General features: G+C 43.1%; 1 protein-coding gene across 5 annotated transcripts in view; it reads left to right on the top strand.

Annotated features, from left to right (window-relative positions):
- The window catches only part of LOC128684185 (probable E3 SUMO-protein ligase RNF212), a 122,127-nt gene that overhangs the window by 28,111 nt on the left and 73,223 nt on the right, over nucleotides 1-20,793 (top strand). For 3 of the 5 annotated variants that reach the window (XM_070094741.1, XM_070094734.1, XM_070094759.1), the window contains exons 2-3: nucleotides 5,405-5,554; nucleotides 18,512-18,576. In XM_070094741.1, the coding sequence (XP_069950842.1) occupies nucleotides 5,443-5,554; nucleotides 18,512-18,576 (177 nt within the window). In that variant the 5' untranslated portion in view covers nucleotides 5,405-5,442. Of the gene's footprint in view, nucleotides 1-5,404; nucleotides 5,555-18,511; nucleotides 18,577-20,793 lie in introns of those variants that run through there. The other 2 variants (XM_070094745.1, XM_070094752.1) reach the window with 2 other exon arrangements.

Here is a 20,793-nt window from a genome sequence, read left to right as displayed (position 1 = left end):
TAGGAGCCTTTGAACCAAGTGAGAGAGTGATTGTGGTAGGGGATCTGAATGCTAAAGTAGGAGAAACTTTTAGAGAGGGTGTGGTAGGTAAGTTTGGGGTGCCAGGTGTAAATGATAATGGGAGCCCTTTGATTGAACTTTGTATAGAAAGGGGTTTAGTTATAGGTAATACATATTTTAAGAAAAAGAGGATAAATAAGTATACAAGATATGATGTAGGGCGAAATGACAGTAGTTTGTTGGATTATGTATTGGTAGATAAAAGACTGTTGAGTAGACTTCAGGATGTACATGTTTATAGAGGGGCCACAGATATATCAGATCACTTTCTAGTTGTAGCTACACTAAGAGTAAAAGGTAGATGGGATACAAGGAGAATAGAAGCATCAGGGAAGAGAGAGGTGAAGGTTTATAAACTAAAAGAGGAGGCAGTTAGGGTAAGATATAAACAGCTATTGGAGGATAGATGGGCTAATGAGAGCATAGGCAATGGGGTCGAAGAGGTATGGGGTAGGTTTAAAAATGTAGTGTTAGAGTGTTCAGCAGAAGTTTGTGGTTACAGGAAAGTGGGTGCGGGAGGGAAGAGGAGCGATTGGTGGAATGATGATGTGAAGAGAGTAGTAAGGGAGAAAAAGTTAGCATATGAGAAGTTTTTACAAAGTAGAAGTGATGCAAGGAGGGAAGAGTATATGGAGAAAAAGAGAGAGGTTAAGAGAGTGGTGAAGCAATGTAAAAAGAGAGCAAATGAGAGCGTGGGTGAGATGTTATCAACAAATTTTGTTGAAAATAAGAAAAAGTTTTGGAGTGAGATTAACAAGTTAAGGAAGCCTAGAGAACAAATGGATTTGTCAGTTAAAAATAGGGGAGGAGAGTTATTAAATGGAGAGTTAGAGGTATTGGGAAGATGGAGGGAATATTTTGAGGAATTGTTAAATGTTGATGAAGATAGGGAAGCTGTGATTTCGTGTATAGGGCAAGGAGGAACAACATCTTGTAGGAGTGAGGAAGAGCCAGTTGTGAGTGTGGGGGAAGTTCGTGAGGCAGTAGGTAAAATGAAAGGGGGTAAGGCAGCCGGGATTGATGGGATAAAGATAGAAATGTTAAAAGCAGGTGGGGATATAGTTTTGGAGTGGTTGGTGCAATTATTTAATAAATGTATGGAAGAGGGTAAGGTACCTAGGGATTGGCAGAGAGCATGCATAGTTCCTTTGTATAAAGGCAAAGGGGATAAAAGAGAGTGCAAAAATTATAGGGGGATAAGTCTGTTGAGTATACCTGGCAAAGTGTATGGTAGAGTTATTATTGAAAGAATTAAGAGTAAGACGGAGAATAGGATAGCAGATGAACAAGGAGGCTTTAGGAAAGGTAGGGGGTGTGTGGACCAGGTGTTTACAGTGAAACATATAAGTGAACAGTATTTAGATAAGGCTAAAGAGGTCTTTGTGACATTTATGGATTTGGAAAAGGCGTATGACAGTGTGGATAGGGGGGCAATGTGGCAGATGCTGCAGGTGTATGGTGTAGGAGGTAGGTTACTGAAAGCAGTGAAGAGTTTTTACGAGGATAGTGAGGCTCAAGTTAGAGTATGTAGGAAAGAGGGAAATTATTTCCCAGTAAAAGTAGGCCTTAGACAAGGATGTGTGATGTCACCGTGGTTGTTTAATATATTTATAGATGGGGTTGTAAGAGAAGTAAATGCGAGGGTCTTGGCAAGAGGCGTGGAGTTAAAAGATAAAGAATCACACATAAAGTGGGAGTTGTCACAGTTGCTCTTTGCTGATGACACTGTGCTCTTGGGAGATTCTGAAGAGAAGTTGCAGAGATTGGTGGATGAATTTGGTAGGGTGTGCAAAAGAAGAAAATTGAAAGTGAATACAGGAAAGAGTAAGGTTATGAGGATAACAAAAAGATTAGGTGATGAAAGATTGGATATCAGATTGGAGGGAGAGAGTATGGAGGAGGTGAATGTATTCAGATATTTGGGAGTGGACGTGTCAGCGGATGGGTCTATGAAAGATGAGGTGAATCATATAATTGATGAGGGGAAAAGGGTGAGTGGTGCACTTAGGAGTCTGTGGAGACAAAGAACTTTGTCCTTGGAGGCAAAGAGGGGAATGTATGAGAGTATAGTTTTACCAACGCTCTTATATGTGTGTGAAGCATGGGTGATGAATGTTGCAGCGAGGAGAAGGCTGGAGGCAGTGGAGATGTCATGTCTGAGAGCAATGTGTGGTGTGAATATAATGCAGAGAATTCGTAGTTTGGAAGTTAGGAGGAGGTGCGGGATTACCAAAACTGTTGTCCAGAGGGCTGAGGAAGGGTTGTTGAGGTGGTTTGGACATGTGGAGAGAATGGAGCGAAACAGAATAACTTCAAGAGTGTATCAGTCTGTAGTGGAAGGAAGGCGGGGTAGGGGTCGGCCTAGGAAAGGTTGGAGGGAGGGGGTAAAGGAGGTTTTGGGTGCGAGGGGCTTGGACTTCCAGCAGGCATGCGTGAGCGTGTTTGATAGGAGTGAATGGAGACAAATGGTTTTTAATACTTGACGTGCTGTTGGAGTGTGAGCAGAGTAACATTTATGAAGGGGTTCAGGGAAACCGGCAGGCCGGACTTGAGTCCTGGAGATGGGAAGTACAGTGCCTGCACTCTGAAGGAGGGGTGTTAATATTGCAGTTTAAAAACTGTAGTGTAAAGCACCCTTCTGGCAAGACAGTGATGGAGTGAATGATGGTGAAAGTTTTTCTTTTTTGGGCCACCCTGCCTTGGTGGGAATCGGCCAGTGTGATAATATAATATAATATACAGTGGACCCCCGCATACCGTACGCATCACATAACGTTCAATCTGCATACCGCTCGCTTTTATCGCAAAAATTTTGTCTCGCATACCGCTCAAAAACCTGCTCACCGCTCTTCGTCCAAGACGCGTCCAATGTGCGCCCTTAGCCAGCCTCACATGTGCCGCCGGTGGCATTGTTTACCAGCCAGCCTCCGCGGTAACATCCAAGCATACAATCGGAACATTTCGTATTATTACAGTGTTTTTGGTGATTTTATCTGCAAAATAAGTGACCATGGGCCCCAAGAAAGCTTCTAGTGCCAACCCTACAGCAATAAGGGTGAGAATTACTATAGAGATGAAGAAAAAGATCATTGATAAGTATGAAAGTGGAGTGCGTGTCTCTGAGCTGGCCAGGTTGTATAATAAACCCCAATCAACCATCGCTACTATTGGTGGTACAGCTGCTGCTGCTGCTGTACCACTGTCAGCTGCTGCTGCTGCTGCTGCACTGTCAGCTGCTGCTGCTGCTGTAGTACCGTCTGCTGCTGCTGTAGCATCGTCTGCTGCTGCTGTAGCACTGTCAGCTGCTGCTGCTGCACTGTCAGCTGCTGCTGTACCACCGTCAGCTGCTGCTGTAGTACCGTCTGCTGCTGCTGTAGCATCGTCTGCTGCTGCTGTAGCACTGTCAGCTGCTGCTGCTGCTGCTGCTGTAGCATCGTCTGCTGCTGCTGTAGCACTGTCAGCTGCTGCTGCTGCTGCTGTAGCACTGTCAGCTGCTGCTGCTGCTGCTGCTGTAGCACCGTTGTTGGTGTGGCTTATTGAGAATACCAAGAAACAATTAACCCCAGAGGATTTTCCACCCAGGATAACCCAAAAAAGTCAGTGTCATCGAAGACTGTCTAACTTATTTCCATTGGGGTCCTTAATCTTGTCTCCCAGGATGCAACCCACACCAGTCGACTAACACCCAGGTGAACAGGGAAAAATGCCTGGAACTAGTGCTCATATTGGTGAATTTAAAGCCAGCAAAGGTTGGTTTGAGAGATTTAAGAATCGTAGTGGCATACACAGTGTGATAAGGCCTGTTCTGGAAGAAAATGCCAAACAGGACCTACAGTACTCAGGAGGAAAAGGCACTCCCAGGACACAGTGTCTCATCAGTCATTGCTGCATCTTCAATAAAGGTAAGTGTCATTTATTCTTCATTTAGTAGAGTAGTACATGCACAATATATACTGTGCATGTACTACTCTACTATTGTGCATGTATCCTTCTCTTTGTGTGTAGGAAAATGTATATTTCATGTGGTAAAAAAATTTTTTTCATACTTTTGGGTGTCTTGCACGGATTAATTTGATTTCCATTATTTCTTATGGGGAAAATTCATTCGCATACCGATCATTTCGCATAACAATGAGCCCTCTTGCACGGATTAAAGTCGCTATGCGGGGGTCCACTGTATTTCTAGACAGTAGTAAATAAACCAGGCAGGTGTAAATGTTCACCTGTCAATGTGATTGTGACTATTTGAGCACTATTTCAGTACCTAATATTAGTGTCAGAACAAAGATTGGCCATGAAATTACAAGAACTATTATAAATTGTAATTATCAGAACATAAAAAATATATAAATTAAAATAAAAACAAGATAAAAAGGTATATAGGCAACACGTCTGCAAGCAGCAGGAGTCTATGTTGCTGACACTTGAGCATCCAGTGGCAACTTCATGGTCTTATATCTCAGTAAGCACTGACCCTAAGTTTTTTTTTTTAATTCTATAACATGTAGGAAATTGTGCTCTTCATTTTAAAAGAAAAAAACGATTTTTTTATTTTTCAAAATATTCGGAACGCCAGGCAAGTGAATGTAGATCTATGTTTGGACAGTTTAAAGGTTAATAAAGCCCTAGTAAGAAATCACCTCGTCACCTAAAATTAACCAGACAAACCCTACCTAATCACTTCCAGTTTCTCAAAAGCTACTCATATTGTGCTGATCAATGCTCAACCACTTACTACTTCGAAATTAGGATGTTTATTTTTCCATTGTTTTAAATAGTAGTATATTGTAATACAGTACATCATAATGTAAATTGTTTCATTGTAATACCAAATTTCATTGTTTTAAATAGTACTAAACTATAATACATCATATTAACTAATTCAATAGTGTAATAAGTCTCTACTAGACTTATCAGAACCATGTAGCATTACCTGATAGAATATGTAATTCTTCTGTACTCACTGTAACTCACCTAATGACCATATGAACTATGTATTATTGCCTTACTAATCTTAAGTTAATCTCTAAGTTTGCCCGAAATGCTCTGCATACAAAGGGGCTTTTGGCATGTACACCCAACTGTTATATTCCTCTGTACAACCATGTAATTTGTCAAAATAAACATCTTGATCTTTATCTAGTGTTTGTGTTTTGTTGCAGCTCTCCAAGAAGAGTCTGAACACTGAGTCAGTGTTTGAATTGAGTGTTCTGTATAAATATTAAGTACAGTACATAGTAAGTGTGGATATTTTCTACATTGAGTAAACTTAAAATTTTGATTGGAAGTTGAATTGTCTGGAATCTGTTTGAGTGATCATTCTAACAAAATTCATTGTTTCCAGAATTATTTGATTGTTACCAAGAAATAAACATTGATACCATGGATTGGATTAATTGCAACACATGCTGTAGACAACCAGGTGATGAAAAGGAACGGATCTTCACTCTTACGAGTTGTGGGCACATCTTCTGTGATGTCTGCCTTGCACAGGGTATGCAAATACATACTATATTTGTGTGTAGAATCCTGTGATTTTACACCTATTGTCATTTTACTCTTGTAGCAGAGCTGTATGACCCATATTGGTTTAGGGCATAAAATGAATATGTGGGAAGATGGAGGGAATATTTTGAGGAATTGTTAAATGTTGAAGAAGATAGGGAAACTGTGGTTTTGTGTATAGGGCAAGGAGGAATAACATCTTGTAGGAGTGAGGAAGAGCCAGTTGTGAGTGTGGGAGAAGTGTGTGAGGCAGTGCGTAGAACGAAAGGAGGTAAAGCAACTGGGATTGATGGGATAAGGATAGAAATGTTAAATCAGGTGGGGATTTAGTTTTGGAGTGGTTAGTGGTTAGTGGAAGAGGGTAAGGTACCTAGGGATTGGCATAGAGCATTCATGGTTCTTTTGTATAAAGGCAAAGGGGACAAAAGAGTGTAAAAACTATAGGAGAATAAATTGCTGAGTGTACTTGGTACAGTGTATGGTAGTCACTATTGCAAGAATTAAGAGTAATGAAGTGCCGCAGCTTCCACCCCAGTCCCACCTTAGGGTGGACAAAGCACCAGACGATGCCATATTGCCTGTTCCTCAGGTAGAGACTCAGAGTGGAGAAAATAGGGAACAAATAACAAGGGGAAATTACTAGAATATGAGAGAATAGAAGGTAGCGCTCTCTTCTCTTGGAAGTATGCTGCCATCACCTGGTCTTTTAATAGTGAAAGACATAAAAGTAGCCATAGTCATAGGAGAAGGGAGGAAAACACGGAGTTTGGGTTAGAGCAGGAGAAAACCCAGTGAGAATACAGGAGAGTTATAACACGATAGGAGTCCTGATAAGTACTGGCTCTTAGGGTAGCTTGACCTGAAAACTGAGCAGTAGACACCTTATCAGGGGCTTGACTCTCCCAAAAAAAAGATATCATCACTAGGTTACTCAATTTAACCTCTGAAAACAAATGGACCTTATATACATGGCTCAAAGGGGGAAGTAAAACATACTCGGATAAAAACCACTTACAATTTAATAAACACATTACAAGAGAATCTGAATTAGTTAGCACCAAAGGGAAAAAAAGAATTACTAGCAGCAAATACCTAACATTATAGGAGAACCGGCTTATTGATATTAGAAATACCTCCCAACATAGTTCCCAAGGAACTCCATAGTTTTACCATACTGTCTGGGGTTACCTCCCTTGTTTTAAATGCCTTGATACATTCCTTCTTCGAGCTGCTACTGAGATCTTTCTTAATCCCAGAATACAAGCCAAGACTGATCCTCCAGGGCAAGGGTTTTCAAAGTCTCTGGAAAACTATCTCCTTTCCTCAGTATCTCTTCAGTCATCCATGCACTTTATAATTTTGTAGGCATCTCGGGGGGGGGGGGGGTAGCCTGCTTGCTGCTAAACCCTATAAGAATATTTTTCTGGTTTAGTCACAAAAACACACAAGCAAAAATTTCTACAAAAAATTGAAGATCTTACAAAAAAAAGAGAACATAATCAACAAGACACTACTTCACATTCATAAAACAATAAAACTGATATATTAAAATTAATTGACTTATTTTTTTTTTTTTTTTATTTGCCGGTATTCTCCCGGCCCGGGTCTTTTCCAAGTAGTGGTGACCTGGCCTTGGCTCCCTATCTGGGGAGTGTCTCGAGACCTAAGTCTCCCATGGGAGGAGGTACAAGTACCCTCTCATCTGTGGGACCAACTGTCCCCAGGCCTAGCCACAGTCCCCGCCCTCACAGGGCTCGTAGGGAGAAGCTAGGCCTCTGGTCTGCCATCTGCCCCGCCCCAAAGGGGCTCGTGGGGATGGCAGTCTAATGAGCTGCAGATGGTAGCAAGCTCAGGCCTCTGATTAAATTCACTTATAACACTCAAAAGATCATACAAAAAAATAAGACACTAGCCAAAATACAGTTAACAAACAATATAACTTTGTACAATTTTAAGACAGAAACTAGGTTAAGTGTGACAGGCAAATTACAGAAAATAAACATAGCTAAACATAAGTAGCAGATATTTAGTAAAACAGTTTTAACATAAAAGATATTATTATTATTATTATTATTATTATTATTATTATTAATAATAATAATAATAATAAATGATAATGATAGTACTTTTTCAATTAAACACTTGCCTTGTTCTGCATTATATTTCAACACAACAACGATGGTAGATGACATTACCTATATAATCTTTAAATTAAACTGTTTAATTTCCTTCACCTGAGTTACAGAACCATGCACATAGTAAATAGGTATTCTGAGCACCTCTGCAAAAACAGTGATTATGTGTGAGTGAGGTGAAAGTGTTGCATGATGAAAGTATTTTCTTTTTGGGCATTTTCTTTCTTTTTGGGTCACCCTGACTCAGTGGGAGACAGCCAACTTGTTAAAAAAGAAAAAATGGACAAGAAATACACAGCGAGGACAGTCGTGAAATCTTCACAGCGAATATTTATCACACCTTGCATAAGTAAAGCTTGAGGTGTGTTGTGATAGAAACACAGGCCTTATCTCTAGGCTTTATTGAACATAGAATCTTCATAGTACTTCTGCAACAACAAAATATAATGACTAGTACATCTAATAATGGCCTCTACAGGGATGGTGATGTCTTGCATATGTCAAGAGAAAAGTTATAACTACAGGCCACATATTTAACCCTTTGACTGTCGCGGCCGTATATATACGTTTGTGAGGTACCGTGTTTGACGTATATATACTCATAAATTCTAGCGGCTTCAAATCAGGCAGGAGAAAGCTAGTAGGCCCACATGTGAGAGAATGGGTCTGTGTGGTCAGTGTGCACCACATAAAAAAAATCCTGGAGCACGCAGTGCATAATGAGAAAAAAAAACTCCGACCGTTTTTTTTAATTAAAATGCCGACTTTGTGGTCTATTTTCGTATAGTATTTGTGGTTGTATTCTCGTTTTCTTGGTCTCATTTGATAGAATGGAAACTATATTATAGAAATGGAGGTGATTTTGATTAATTTTACTATAAAAAGAACCTGGAAATGGAGCACAAAGTACAGGAAATGTTTGATTTTTGCCGATGTTCAAAAGTAAACAAATGATGTCATTGTCCAATAAATGTCCAAATAGCCATTCTAATACGCAGTCATGAATGGGTTGATGTAATTTTTACAATTATTACAGTATTGCAGTAGTCTGCATAACAGTAAATCTTCTATTTTTTGTTTGAATAAAATTTCAAAATAAAAAGCAAGAGTAATATCACAGGGACCTGGAGACATGACTGATGAACAAAGAAAATGTTATTTTAGAGCCAGGAATGTCTGCATTGTTCATTCTGGACCTTATTTTGAAATTGTCGTATTTTTTAATTTTCGTGAAATTGGCCAAATTGCAAATTTCTGACCATGTTATTGGGTAGTTGAAATCGGTAAATGGGCAGTTTCTTGTACTCAATCGATAGAAAAAATAGAATTCTGAAGAAATAGTTATGAGTTTGGTTGACTGGAATAACGGAATTAGCCGAAAATAGAGCTCAAAGTGGGCGAAATTGCCGATTTTTAAATATCGCCGAAGTCGCTAACTTCGTGAGAGCGTAATTCCGTCAGTTTTCCATCAAATTTCGTTTTTTTGGTGTCTTTACAATCGGGAAAAGATTCTCTATCATTTCATAAGAAAAAATAATTTTTTTTTTTTTCGAATATTTTGTGACACCAGAAGCAACTTCAGGATTTGGCCCTTCGACAGTCAAAGGGTTAAACTCACCATGTAATCTGCATCGCTGATAAATGGATAAAGTAGGAGAGAATCACACACCATGTGTTGGTGCCCATGACACACACCAAACTGTTGTTGTTGTTAAGGGCCCCTAGAGGTGGTGCAGTATTATCCTGCTGCTGCTCCCCACAGGACCAGTATCACTACAATCTCCCCCTTCTAAAATATCAGAGACAGTAATCTCCCAAACTGTTAGGTGGGCGACGTACACGTCCTGACCTTCGTAGCCCTTGAGCCTCTTCACCAGGTTCGATATTTTCCAGCGGGGTTTGATTAACTGCTGGAGCAGAATCCTCTATTTCCATAGGGGTAGTCTCAAGGGGCTTTCCAGGAGAAAACGAAGCATCTTTCACATCTATTGGTGTATCTTGAGATTCCACACTAATAGGGATTTCAACTGGGGCTAAATGTCTTGTAGATACTGTAGTCTCTTCACCATTTTGGTAGCGAATGTGGGCGTAATGTGGATTAGCTTGCAGGAGCTCTACCTCTTCCACTAAAGGATCCGTCTTGTTCATCCTACGGTGACTCTTCAGGAGAACGGGTCCAGGATGACATAACCAAGTGGGCACGGAGGCTCCCGTAGAGGAACGACGTGAATAATTGAGGAGTCTTTCATGAGGGGTTGCATTAGTAGCTGTGCACAGCAGTGATCTAATAGAGTGAAGAGCATCAGGTAGGACAGTTTGCCAGTGTTGAACAGGTAGATTGCGCGACTTTAATGTCATTGTAACTGCCTTCCATATAGTACCATTGAACCGCTCCACTTGACCATTGCCTTGAGGGTTGTAGCTTGTTGTTCTGCTGCAGGCAATACCTTTGCTAGCCAAAAACTCCTGAAGTTCGTTACTCATGAACGAGGATCCCCTGTCTGAATGGATATAAGCTGGCATACCAAAAATAGAGAACAACTGTGAAAGACAACTAATAACAGTTGAAGCAGCCATATTTGCACAGGGGAATACAAAGGGAAACCTTGAATATTCATCTACTATGTTAAGGAAATACCTATTCTGATTTGTGCTTGGTAGAGGTCCTTTGAAATCTATATTCAATCTTTCGAAAGGCTGGGTGGATTTTATGAGATGAGTCTTCTCTGGCTGATGAAAGTTTGGCTTGCACTCTGCACATACTCTGCATGCTCTGATCACTTGTCGCACATCTTCCACTGAGTAGGGCATGTTCTTTGATTTGACAAAATGGTACAGGCGTGTAACTCCTGGGTGACACAAAGCCTTGTGGAGAGCTGAGAGTGATTCCAAATCATGACATGCTGCTCCACAGTGGGACCTAGAGAATGCATCAGGTGAGATGTTCTCTTGACCCGGTCGGTACAGAATATCAAAGTCATAACACGATAGTTCCATCCTCCAGCGTAATATCTTGTCATTCTTTATCCTACTTTTGTGCCTCTTGTCGAACATATACATCACGGACCGTTGGTCAGTCCTTATGGTGAAATGTCTACCAGTTAAATAATGCCTCCAGTGGCGAACTGCTTCTATGATGGCCTGGGCTTCCTTTTCTACAGCAGCATAACATTTCTCTGATCCTTGAAAAGTTCTCGAAAAGAAGGCTACTGGTCGTCCTGCCTGAGATAAGACTGCAGCAATTGCAATGTCAGATGCATCCGTTTCCACTTCGAATGGTAGGGACTCATCAATGGCTTGAACTACTGAGTTTTCAATGTCCTGTTTGAGAGTATGGAAAGCGGCTTCTGCTTCCTTTGTCACAGGAAATGTGGTAGCACTCAATGGGCGGACTTTACTTGAATAGTTGTAGATCCATTGTGAGTAATAAGCAAAGAGACCAAGAGTTCTTCGGAGTGACTTTTTGTCTTGAGGCATTGGAAGTTCCCGTAGAGGTCGTAGTCGTTCAGGGTCTGGGAATATTGAACCTCCTTCCACTACATAACCAAGGATGCTAAGCCTTTTAGTTGAAAAAGTGCACTTTTCCTCATTGTAACTGATATTTTTCTTCTTGGCGGCTTCCAAAAACTTATCAAGGTTTGCATCATGTTCCTCCTGGGTCTTGCCACAAATGGTAACATTATCTAAATACGCGTAGGTTCCCATGAGTTGCTCTTCCTGAATGAGTGAATCCATAATTCGTTGGAAGCAGGCTACCCCATTGGTGACTCCAAAAGGGACTCTGGTAAACTGATACAGGCCATCACTAGCCTGAAACGCTGTGTATGGTTTATCTTCATTCCTTATAGGGACTTGATGATAGGCACTCTGCAGATCAATTGTGCTAAACACGTAGTACTGAGCAATTTTGTTCACTGTATCGTCAATTCGAGGTAGAGGGTACCCATCAAGAAGTGTAAATTTGTTGATTGTCTCAGAGTAATCGATAGCCAGTCTCCGTTTCCTATAACCATCTTTAACAACAACAACCTGTGCACGCCAAGGGGAATCACTCGGTTCTATAATACCCTCCTTCAGCAGCCTCTGAGTTTCTTTCTCAATGAACATCCGATCCTCATAAGAATAGCGGCGTGACTTAGCTGATATAGGATGGCAATCCGCGGTAAGATTTGCAAACAGCTTTGGTGGGTCTACCCTTAAAGTGCTAAGTCCACAGACAACAAGAGGAGGCAGTTCACCTCCATATGTTAAGGTGACACTACCATGCAGCTTCTGAAAGTCCTGACCAAGGATAACATCAGAGCACAGTTGTGGCAGAATAGCTAAATGTACATCTTGATAATCCTTTCCATTAACTCTGAGATTTACCTTACAAAACCCTAAGGTCTGAATAGAGAGAGATGTTGATGCCATGGAAACGGTACCTGATGAGTGATGTAGAGTCAAGGAGAGCCGTTTAACTAAGTCAAGGTTGATGAAACTCTCTGAGCTGCCACTATCAATAAGACCATCTACTTCTGTTCCTTTGATGAATACTTTCACAACTGCCTTTGACAGTGAATTTGGAGTAGCCGCAGAAGTCACTGTTGCTAGAGTCGCATGATCACTGGAATGTGTGGAGGCACTAGCTCTTGTTGATGCATTAGCACGACATACTTTAGCAAAGTGACCTTTCTTGTGGCATTTATGGCACATTGCTTCACGAGCAGGACACTTTGGACGTGGATGTCTTGAAAAACCACAAAAGAAACACACCGTACCTGCTGCTGCTGTCACTGAGGCAGGTTCCCCAGTAACTTCATTGCAAGAGTCTTGGTCAGGAATTGCAGCACTTACCACTCGAGAAGGCTGAGTGGTACTGTATACTTCAGAATTCTTCTGGGCTGAATCTAGAGCTCTTGCCTGGTCAAAGGCAGCGGCTAAGTCGAGAGTTTTATTCTCCAATAAACGCTGCCTTATTATTGGTGATTGCAGGCCACTGATAAAAGCATCCCTGATGGACTCTTCACAATACTGAGCAGCTGTCACTGCTTGGAAGTGACAGTCCTTACCTAAAATTTTCAGTGCTTGAAAGTATTCCTCTAAGGACTCATCAATCTGCTGGCGGCGAGTTGCAAGGCGATAGCGTGCAAAGATTTCATTTGTAGGTTTAATATACTGAGACTTGAGGGTTTTGATAGCATCTTCGTAGGTATTACACTCAGAAATAGCCTCATATATCTTAGGTGACACAAAATTGATGAGCAGACTTAGTTTATCTAGATCTTCTTTAGGAAGGGCTCCCAAGAAGTTTTCGAAAGTCTTAAACCAGTGCTTCCATTCCTGAGCAGCCGTTGATAAGCTGGGGTCACAGTCTAGCCTCTCAGGTTTCAGTAAACGCTCCATGTTGTGATGTAGTCTAGCGCAGGATCACCACCAGGTAGCCCAGGATTCTATGTTCAATAAATTGTTGTGATAGAAACACAGGCCTTATCTCTAGGCTTTATTGAACATAGAATCTTCATAGTACTTCTGCAACAACAAAATATAATGACTAGTACATCTAATAATGGCCTCTACAGGGATGGTGATGTCTTGCATATGTCAAGAGAAAAGTTATAACTACAGGCCACATATTTAAACTCACCATGTAATCTGCATCGCTAATAAATGGATAAAGTAGGAGAGAATCACACACCATGTGTTGGTGCCCATGACACACACCAAACTGTTGTTGTTGTTAAGGGCCCCTAGAGGTGGTGCAGTATTATCCTGCTGCTGCTCCCCACAGGACCAGTATCACTACAAGGTGCTGATTTGCTTCATCACAGTAAGACAGAGAGCAGGATAGCAGATGAACAAGGAGGCTTTAGGAAGGGTAGGGGGTGTGTAGACCAAGTATTTACAGCTGGGTGCGAGATTATAAAAACTATTATCCAGAGGACTGAGGAAAGTTTGTTGAGGTGGTTCGGACATGTAGAGAGGATGGAACGAAATAGAATAACTTCGAGAGTATACAAATCTGTAGTGGAGGGAAGGCGGGGTAGGGCTGGGCCTAGGAAAGGTTGGAGAGAGGGGGTAAGGGAGGTTTTGTGTGCAAGGGGCTTGGACTTCCAGCAAGCGTACATGAGAGTGTTAGACAATAGCAAATGAACACAAATAGTTTTTAGGACGACGTGCTCTTGGAGTGTAAGCAAGGTAGCATTTATGAAGGGATTCAGGGAAACCGGCAGGCCGGACTTTAGTCCTGAAGATGGGAAGTACAGTGTCTGCATTCTGAAGGAGGGGTGTTAATGTTGCAGTTTTATAACTGTACTGTAGGCATGCCACTGGCAAGACAGTGATGGAGTGAATGATGGTGAAAGTTTTTCTTTTTCGGGCCACCCTGCCTTGGTGGGAAACAGCCATTGTGTTAATAATAATAATAATAATAATTTATCATCATAATAAAAAGGAAGCACTAAACCCACAAGGATCATGAATTACTATATATAGAGTGAAGGCATACAGAAGGAATATTTTTCTACAGTTATCCCCCAGTGTTTGACTAGAGAAAACGTAATTCTTCCAACACTACCTACAAAGCCACTCTAATCAGAACTCATATTTATGTCAGTTTTTATTCTTTGGGTGTATGTATTGTGTTTATATGCTATGTAACATTTTTCTTATATAATTTTGAAGAAAATATCATAGATGGTTTAATGAAAATGTCTATATTAATGTAAAATAAGACATTTAATATGCCCAAGAGTGATTATTATTATGTAGTATTGTCATCATGAGTAGAGAGACTCGTAGTGATTTTAATGTGTACCTGCACGCCAGCACAGTGTATAAGTATATTTAGGTACAGGTACACAAGTATAATTATCAGAGTACGTGCATAAAAAATACACACTAACTTTAAAACACTTGAAATTTTGGAAAGTTTCCAGACATAATAGATGTGCTCACGGAGAATGTAAACAAACTGGGTGGGGCACACTGTATTTGAAAGACCACTTGCTGTATAGCAGATTTTGGTCATAATTTGATATTGCCATACAGTGCACCCTCGGTTATCGGCCATAATCTGTTCCAGTAGCTTGGCCTAAATCTGAAATGGCCAAAAACCGAAATAATAATTTGTTTAACAATTAAATTAGTATTACATACCTTTATTGAAGACTAGTGCTAGCTTCTGGAATGCCTGCTGCACTTCCTGCATACCTGCTACACCCCCTGCATGCCTGCTGCACTTCCTGCATGCCTGCTACACCCCCTGCATGCCTGCTACACCCCCTGCATGCCTGCTACACTCCCTGCATGCCTGTTACACTCCCTGCATGCCTGCTACACCCCCTGCATGCCTGCTACACTCCCTGCATGCCTGCTACACTCCCTGCATGCCTGCTACACCCCCTGCATGCCTGCTACACTCCCTGCATGCCTGTTACACTCCCTGCATGCCTGCTACACCCCCTGCATGCCTGCTACACTCCCTGCATGCCTGCTACACTCCCTGCATGCCTGCTACACTCCCTGCATGCCTGTTATACTCCCTGCATGCCTGCTACACTCCCTGCATGCCTGCTACACCCCCTGCATGCCTGCTACACTCCCTGCATGCCTGTTACACTCCCTGCATGCCTGCTACACCCCCTGCATGCCTGCTACACTCCCTGCATGCCTGTTACACTCCCTGCATGCCTGCTACACCCCCTGCATGCCTGCTACACCCCCTGCATGCCTGCTACACTCCCTGCATGCCTGCTACACTCCCTGCATGCCTGTTATACTCCCTGCATGCCTGCTACACTCCCTGCATGCCTGCTACACCCCCTGCATACCTGCTACACCCCCTGCATACCTGCTACACCCCCTGCATGCCTGTTACACTCCCTGCATGCCTGTTATACTCCCTGCATGCCTGCTACACTCCCTGCATGCCTGCTACACCCCCTGCATGCCTGCTACACTCCCTGCATGCCTGTTATACTCCCTGCATGCCTGCTACACTCCCTGCATGCCTGCTACACCCCCTGCATGCCTGCTACACCCCCTGCATGCCTGCTACACCCCCTGCATGCCTGCTACACTCCCTGCATGCCTGCTACACTCCCTGCATGCCTGTTATACTCCCTGCATGCCTGCTACACTCCCTGCATGCCTGCTACACCCCCTGCATACCTGCTACACCCCCTGCATACCTGCTACACCCCCTGCATGCCTGTTACACTCCCTGCATGCCTGTTATACTCCCTGCATGCCTGCTACACTCCCTGCATGCCTGCTACATTCCCTGCATGCCTGCTACACTCCCTGCATGCCTGCTACACCCCCTGCATGCCTGCTACACTCCCTGCATGCCTGTTACACTCCCTGCATGCCTGCTACACCCCCTGCATGCCTGCTACACTCCCTGCATGCCTGCTACACCCCCTGCATGCCTGCTACACCCCCTGCATGCCTGCTACACTCCCTGCATGCCTGCTACACCCCCTGCATGCCTGCTACACCCCCTGCATGCCTGCTACACCCCCTGCATGCCTGCTACACCCCCTGCATGCCTGCTACACTCCCTGCATGCCTGCTACACCCCCTGCATGCCTGCTACACCCCCTGCATGCCTGCTACACTCCCTGCATGCCTGCTGCACTTCCTGCATGCCTGCTGCACTTCCTGCATACCTGCTACACCCCCTGCATGCCTGCTACACTCCCTGCATGCCTGTTATACTCCCTGCATGCCTGTTACACCCCCTGCATGCCTGCTACACCCCCTGCATGCCTGCTACACCCCCTGCATGCCTGTTATACTCCCTGCATGCCTGTTATACTCCCTGCATGCCTGCTACACTCCCTGCATGCCTGCTACACTCCCTGCATGCCTGCTACACTCCCTGCATGCCTGCTACACCCCCTGCATGCCTGCTACACCCCCTGCATGCCTGCTACACCCCCTGCATGCCTGTTACACTCCCTGCATGCCTGTTAGACTCCCTGCATGCCTGCTACACTCCCTGCATGCCTGCTATATTCCCTGCATGCCTGCTACACTCCCTGCATGCCTGCTACACTCCCTGCATGCCTGCTACACTCCCTGCATGCCTGCTACACTCCCTGCATGCCTGCTACACTCCCTGCATGCCTGCTACACTCCCTGCATGCCTGCTACACTCCCTGCATGCCTGCTACACTCCCTGCATGCCTGCTACACTCCCTGCATGCCTGCTACACTCCCTGCATGCCTGCTACACTCCCTGCATGCCTGCTACACTCCCTGCATGCCTGCTACACTCCCTGCATGCCTGCTACACTTCCTGCATGCCTGCTACACTCCCTGCATTCCTGCTACACTCCCTGCATGCCTGCTACACTCCCTGCATGCCTGCTACACTCCCTGCATGCCTGCTACACTCCCTGCATGCCTGCTACACTCCCTGCATGCCTGCTACACTCCCTGCATGCCTGCTACACTCCCTGCATGCCTGCTACACTCCCTGCATGCCTGCTACACTCCCTGCATGCCTGCTACACTCCCTGCATGCCTGCTACACTCCCTGCATGCCTGCTACACTCCCTGCATGCCTGCTACACTCCCTGCATGCCTGCTACACTCCCTGCATGCCTGCTACACTCCCTGCATGCCTGCTACACTCCCTGCATGCCTGCTACACTCCCTGCATGCCTGCTACACTCCCTGTATGCCTGCTACACTCCCTGCATGCCTGCTACACTCGCTGCATGCCTGCTACACTCCCTGCATTCCTGCTACACTCCCTGCATGCCTGCTACACTCCCTGCATGCCTGCTACACTCCCTGCATGCCTGCTACACTCCCTGCATGCCTGCTACACTCCCTGCATGCCTGCTACACTCCCTGCATGCCTGCTACACTCCCTGCATGCCCTGCATGCCTGCTACACTCCCTGCATGCCTGCTACACTCCCTGCATGCCTGCTACACTCCCTGCATGCCTGCTACACTCCCTGCATGCCTGTTACACTCCATGCATGCCTGCTACACTCCATGCATGTCTGCTACACTCCCTGCATGCCTGCTACACTCCCTGCATGCCTGCTACACTCCCTGCATGCCTGCTACACTCCCTGCATGCCTGCTACACTCCCTGCATGCCTGCTACACTCCCTGCATGCCTGCTACACTCCCTGCATGCCTGCTACACTCCCTGCATGCCTGCTACACTCCCTGCATGCCTGCTACACTCCCTGCATGCCTGCTACACTCCCTGCATGCCTGCTACACTCCGTGCATGCCTGCTACACTTCCTGCATGCCTGCTACACTTCACGCTTATATTCCATGGTGTTTCTCACTTTCTTTGCCACAGGAACTTTCTTTGGAGCCATGGTTACTTATTTCGCAGTTGCACTGCAAAAAAAAACAAAAAACAAAAAAAAAATGGGAAACAAGTGATATGTTTGGATGTACGAGCAGAAGCTTTCTCACGCACAGAGAGACACAGCCAAACTGTTGTGCAAGTGGCCCTAGCCGGCTGATGGACACATCTGAAATGGCCAATCACTGAAATAACGGCTGATCACCGGGAGCCGAAACACTGGCCAAACACCGAGTTAGCTGATAACCAAGGGTCCACTATTAGCGGAACACTGTAAAGGCGAAATGCCATAAAGCAGGGCCCTACTGTATTGTAATGTACCAATTGTAATTGTTAATACTATATAGTTTATGGGAAGCAGAAGGAAAATGGACAGATTTCAGAGTTTGTCATTTACCACTGTTTGCATTGCTGTTGTCACTGATATTGTCATATTCTTATAATAAAATGTTTTATACTAAGTTAGAAAAGGCTAAAAAATAATTTCAGCTGAATGTCCTGGCAAGTGTGGTGCATGCTCTTCACAGTGCCAGTTAATTCCTTTATCTTCTAAGGTATGTTAAAGTGGAAATTTTTTTTAAAACATATTTTAATGTAATATTGGCTTATATTGAATATGAATATTGTATGAGGAATTAGATATATGTGCAACACCTGGGCATTATTTGAAGACTTTTACTAACTAGTGGCAAGGATGAAGTACGTACTGATTTCCACATCTACTGTCTGCATAGCATATCTGTATTGACTTAATGCTTTGACTGTCACGGCCGTATATATACGTCTTACGAGGTACCATGTTTGACGTATATATACTCATAAATTCAAGCGGCTTCTAATCAAGCAGGAGAAAGCTGGTAGGCCCACATGTGAGAGAATGGGTCTGTGTGGTCAGTGTGCACCATATAAAAAAAATCCTGGAGCACGCAGTGCATAATGAGAAAAAAAAACTGACCATTTTTTTTAATTAAAATGCCGACTTTGTGGTCTATTTTCGTATAGTATTTATGGTTGTATTCTCGTTTTCTTGGTCTCATTTGATAGAATGGAAAACATATTATAGAAATAGAGGTGATTTTGATTGATTTTACTATAAAAAGAACCTGGAAATGGAGCTCAAAGTAGGGGAAATGTTTGATTTTTGCCAATGTTCGGAAGTAAACAAATGATGTCATTGTCCAATAAATGTCCAACTAGCCATTCTAATATGCAGTCATGAATGGATTGATGTTATTTATACAATTATTACAGTATTGCAGTAGTCTGCATAATAGTAAGTCTTCTATTTTTTGTTTGAATAAAAATTCAAAATAGAAAGCAAGAGTAATATCAGAGGGGCCTGGAGACGTGACTGATGAACAAAGAAAATGTTATTTTAGAGCCAGGAATGTCTGGATTGTTCATTCTGGACCTTATTTTGAAATTGTCATTTTTTTTAATTTTCGTGAAATTGGCCAAATTGCAAATTTCTGACCACATTATTGCGTAGTTGAAATTGGTAAATGGGCAGTTTCTTGTACTCAATCGATAGAAAAAATAGAGTTCTAAAGAAATAGCTATGAGTTTGGTCGACTGGAACAACAGAATTAGCCGAAAATAGGGCTCAAAGTGGGCGAAATCGCCGATTTGTAAATATCGCCGAGGTCGCTAACTTCGCGAGAGCATAATTCCGTCAGTTTTCCATCAAATTTAATTTTTTTGGTGTCATTACAATCGGGAAAATATTCTTTATCATTTCATAAGAATTTTTTTTTTTTTTTTTTTAATTTTGCAACACCAGGAGACACCTCAGGATTGGGGGTTGCGACAGTCAAGGGGTTAATAAAGCTTCTAGTTGGTAAAAATGTCTTCAAATAGAGATACCCAGGTGTTGCATATGTCTAATTCTCAGTACTGTATAATATTATTGCAATGAATACTGCATGTCATGCTTTTATGTCTGCTCTAATACTTATAATATTTATGTATTGTGGTAGTGAACTCATTGATTTTTCCATGCTAGAAATGAAGAGAGTGGTGAAGCAATGTAAAAAGAGAGCAAATGAGAGAGTGGGTGAGATGTTATCAACAAATTTTGTTGAAAATAAGAAAAAGTTTTGGAGTGAGATTAACAAGTTAAGAAAGCCTAGAGAACAAATGGATTTGTCAGTTAAAAATAGGAGAGGAGAGTTATTAAATGGAGAGTTAGAGGTATTGGGAAGATGGAGGGAATATTTTGAGGAATTGTTAAATGTTGATGAAGATAGGGAAGCTGTGATTTCGTGTATAGGGCAAGGAGGAATAACATCTTGTAGGAGTGAGGAAGAGCCAGTTGTGAGTGTGGGGGAAGTTCGTGAGGCAGTAGGTAAAATGAAAGGGGGTAAGGCAGCTGGGATTGATGGGATAAAGATAGAAATGTTAAAAGCAGGTGGGGATATAGTTTTGGAGTGGTTGGTGCAATTATTTAATAAATGTATGGAAGAGGGTAAGGTACCTAGGGATTGGCAGAGAGCATGCATAGTTCCTTTGTATAAAGGCAAAGGGGATAAAAGAGAGTGCAAAAATTATAGGGGGATAAGTCTGTTGAGTATACCTGGTAAAGTGTATGGTAGAGTTATTATTGAAAGAATTAAGAGTAAGACGGAGAATAGGATAGCAGATGAACTTCAAGAGTGTATCAGTCTGTAGTGGAAGGAAGGCGGGGTAGGGGTCGGCCTAGGAAAGGTTGGAGGGAGGGGGTAAAGGAGGTTTTGTGTGCGAGGGGCTTGGACTTCCAGCAGGCATGCGTGAGC

Source organism: Cherax quadricarinatus, chromosome 4 (genome assembly GCF_038502225.1).
Source record: "Cherax quadricarinatus isolate ZL_2023a chromosome 4, ASM3850222v1, whole genome shotgun sequence".
NCBI lineage: Eukaryota > Metazoa > Arthropoda > Malacostraca > Decapoda > Parastacidae > Cherax > Cherax quadricarinatus.
Note: the sequence above shows the minus strand (reverse complement) of the source record. Positions and strands in the feature narration are given on the sequence as shown.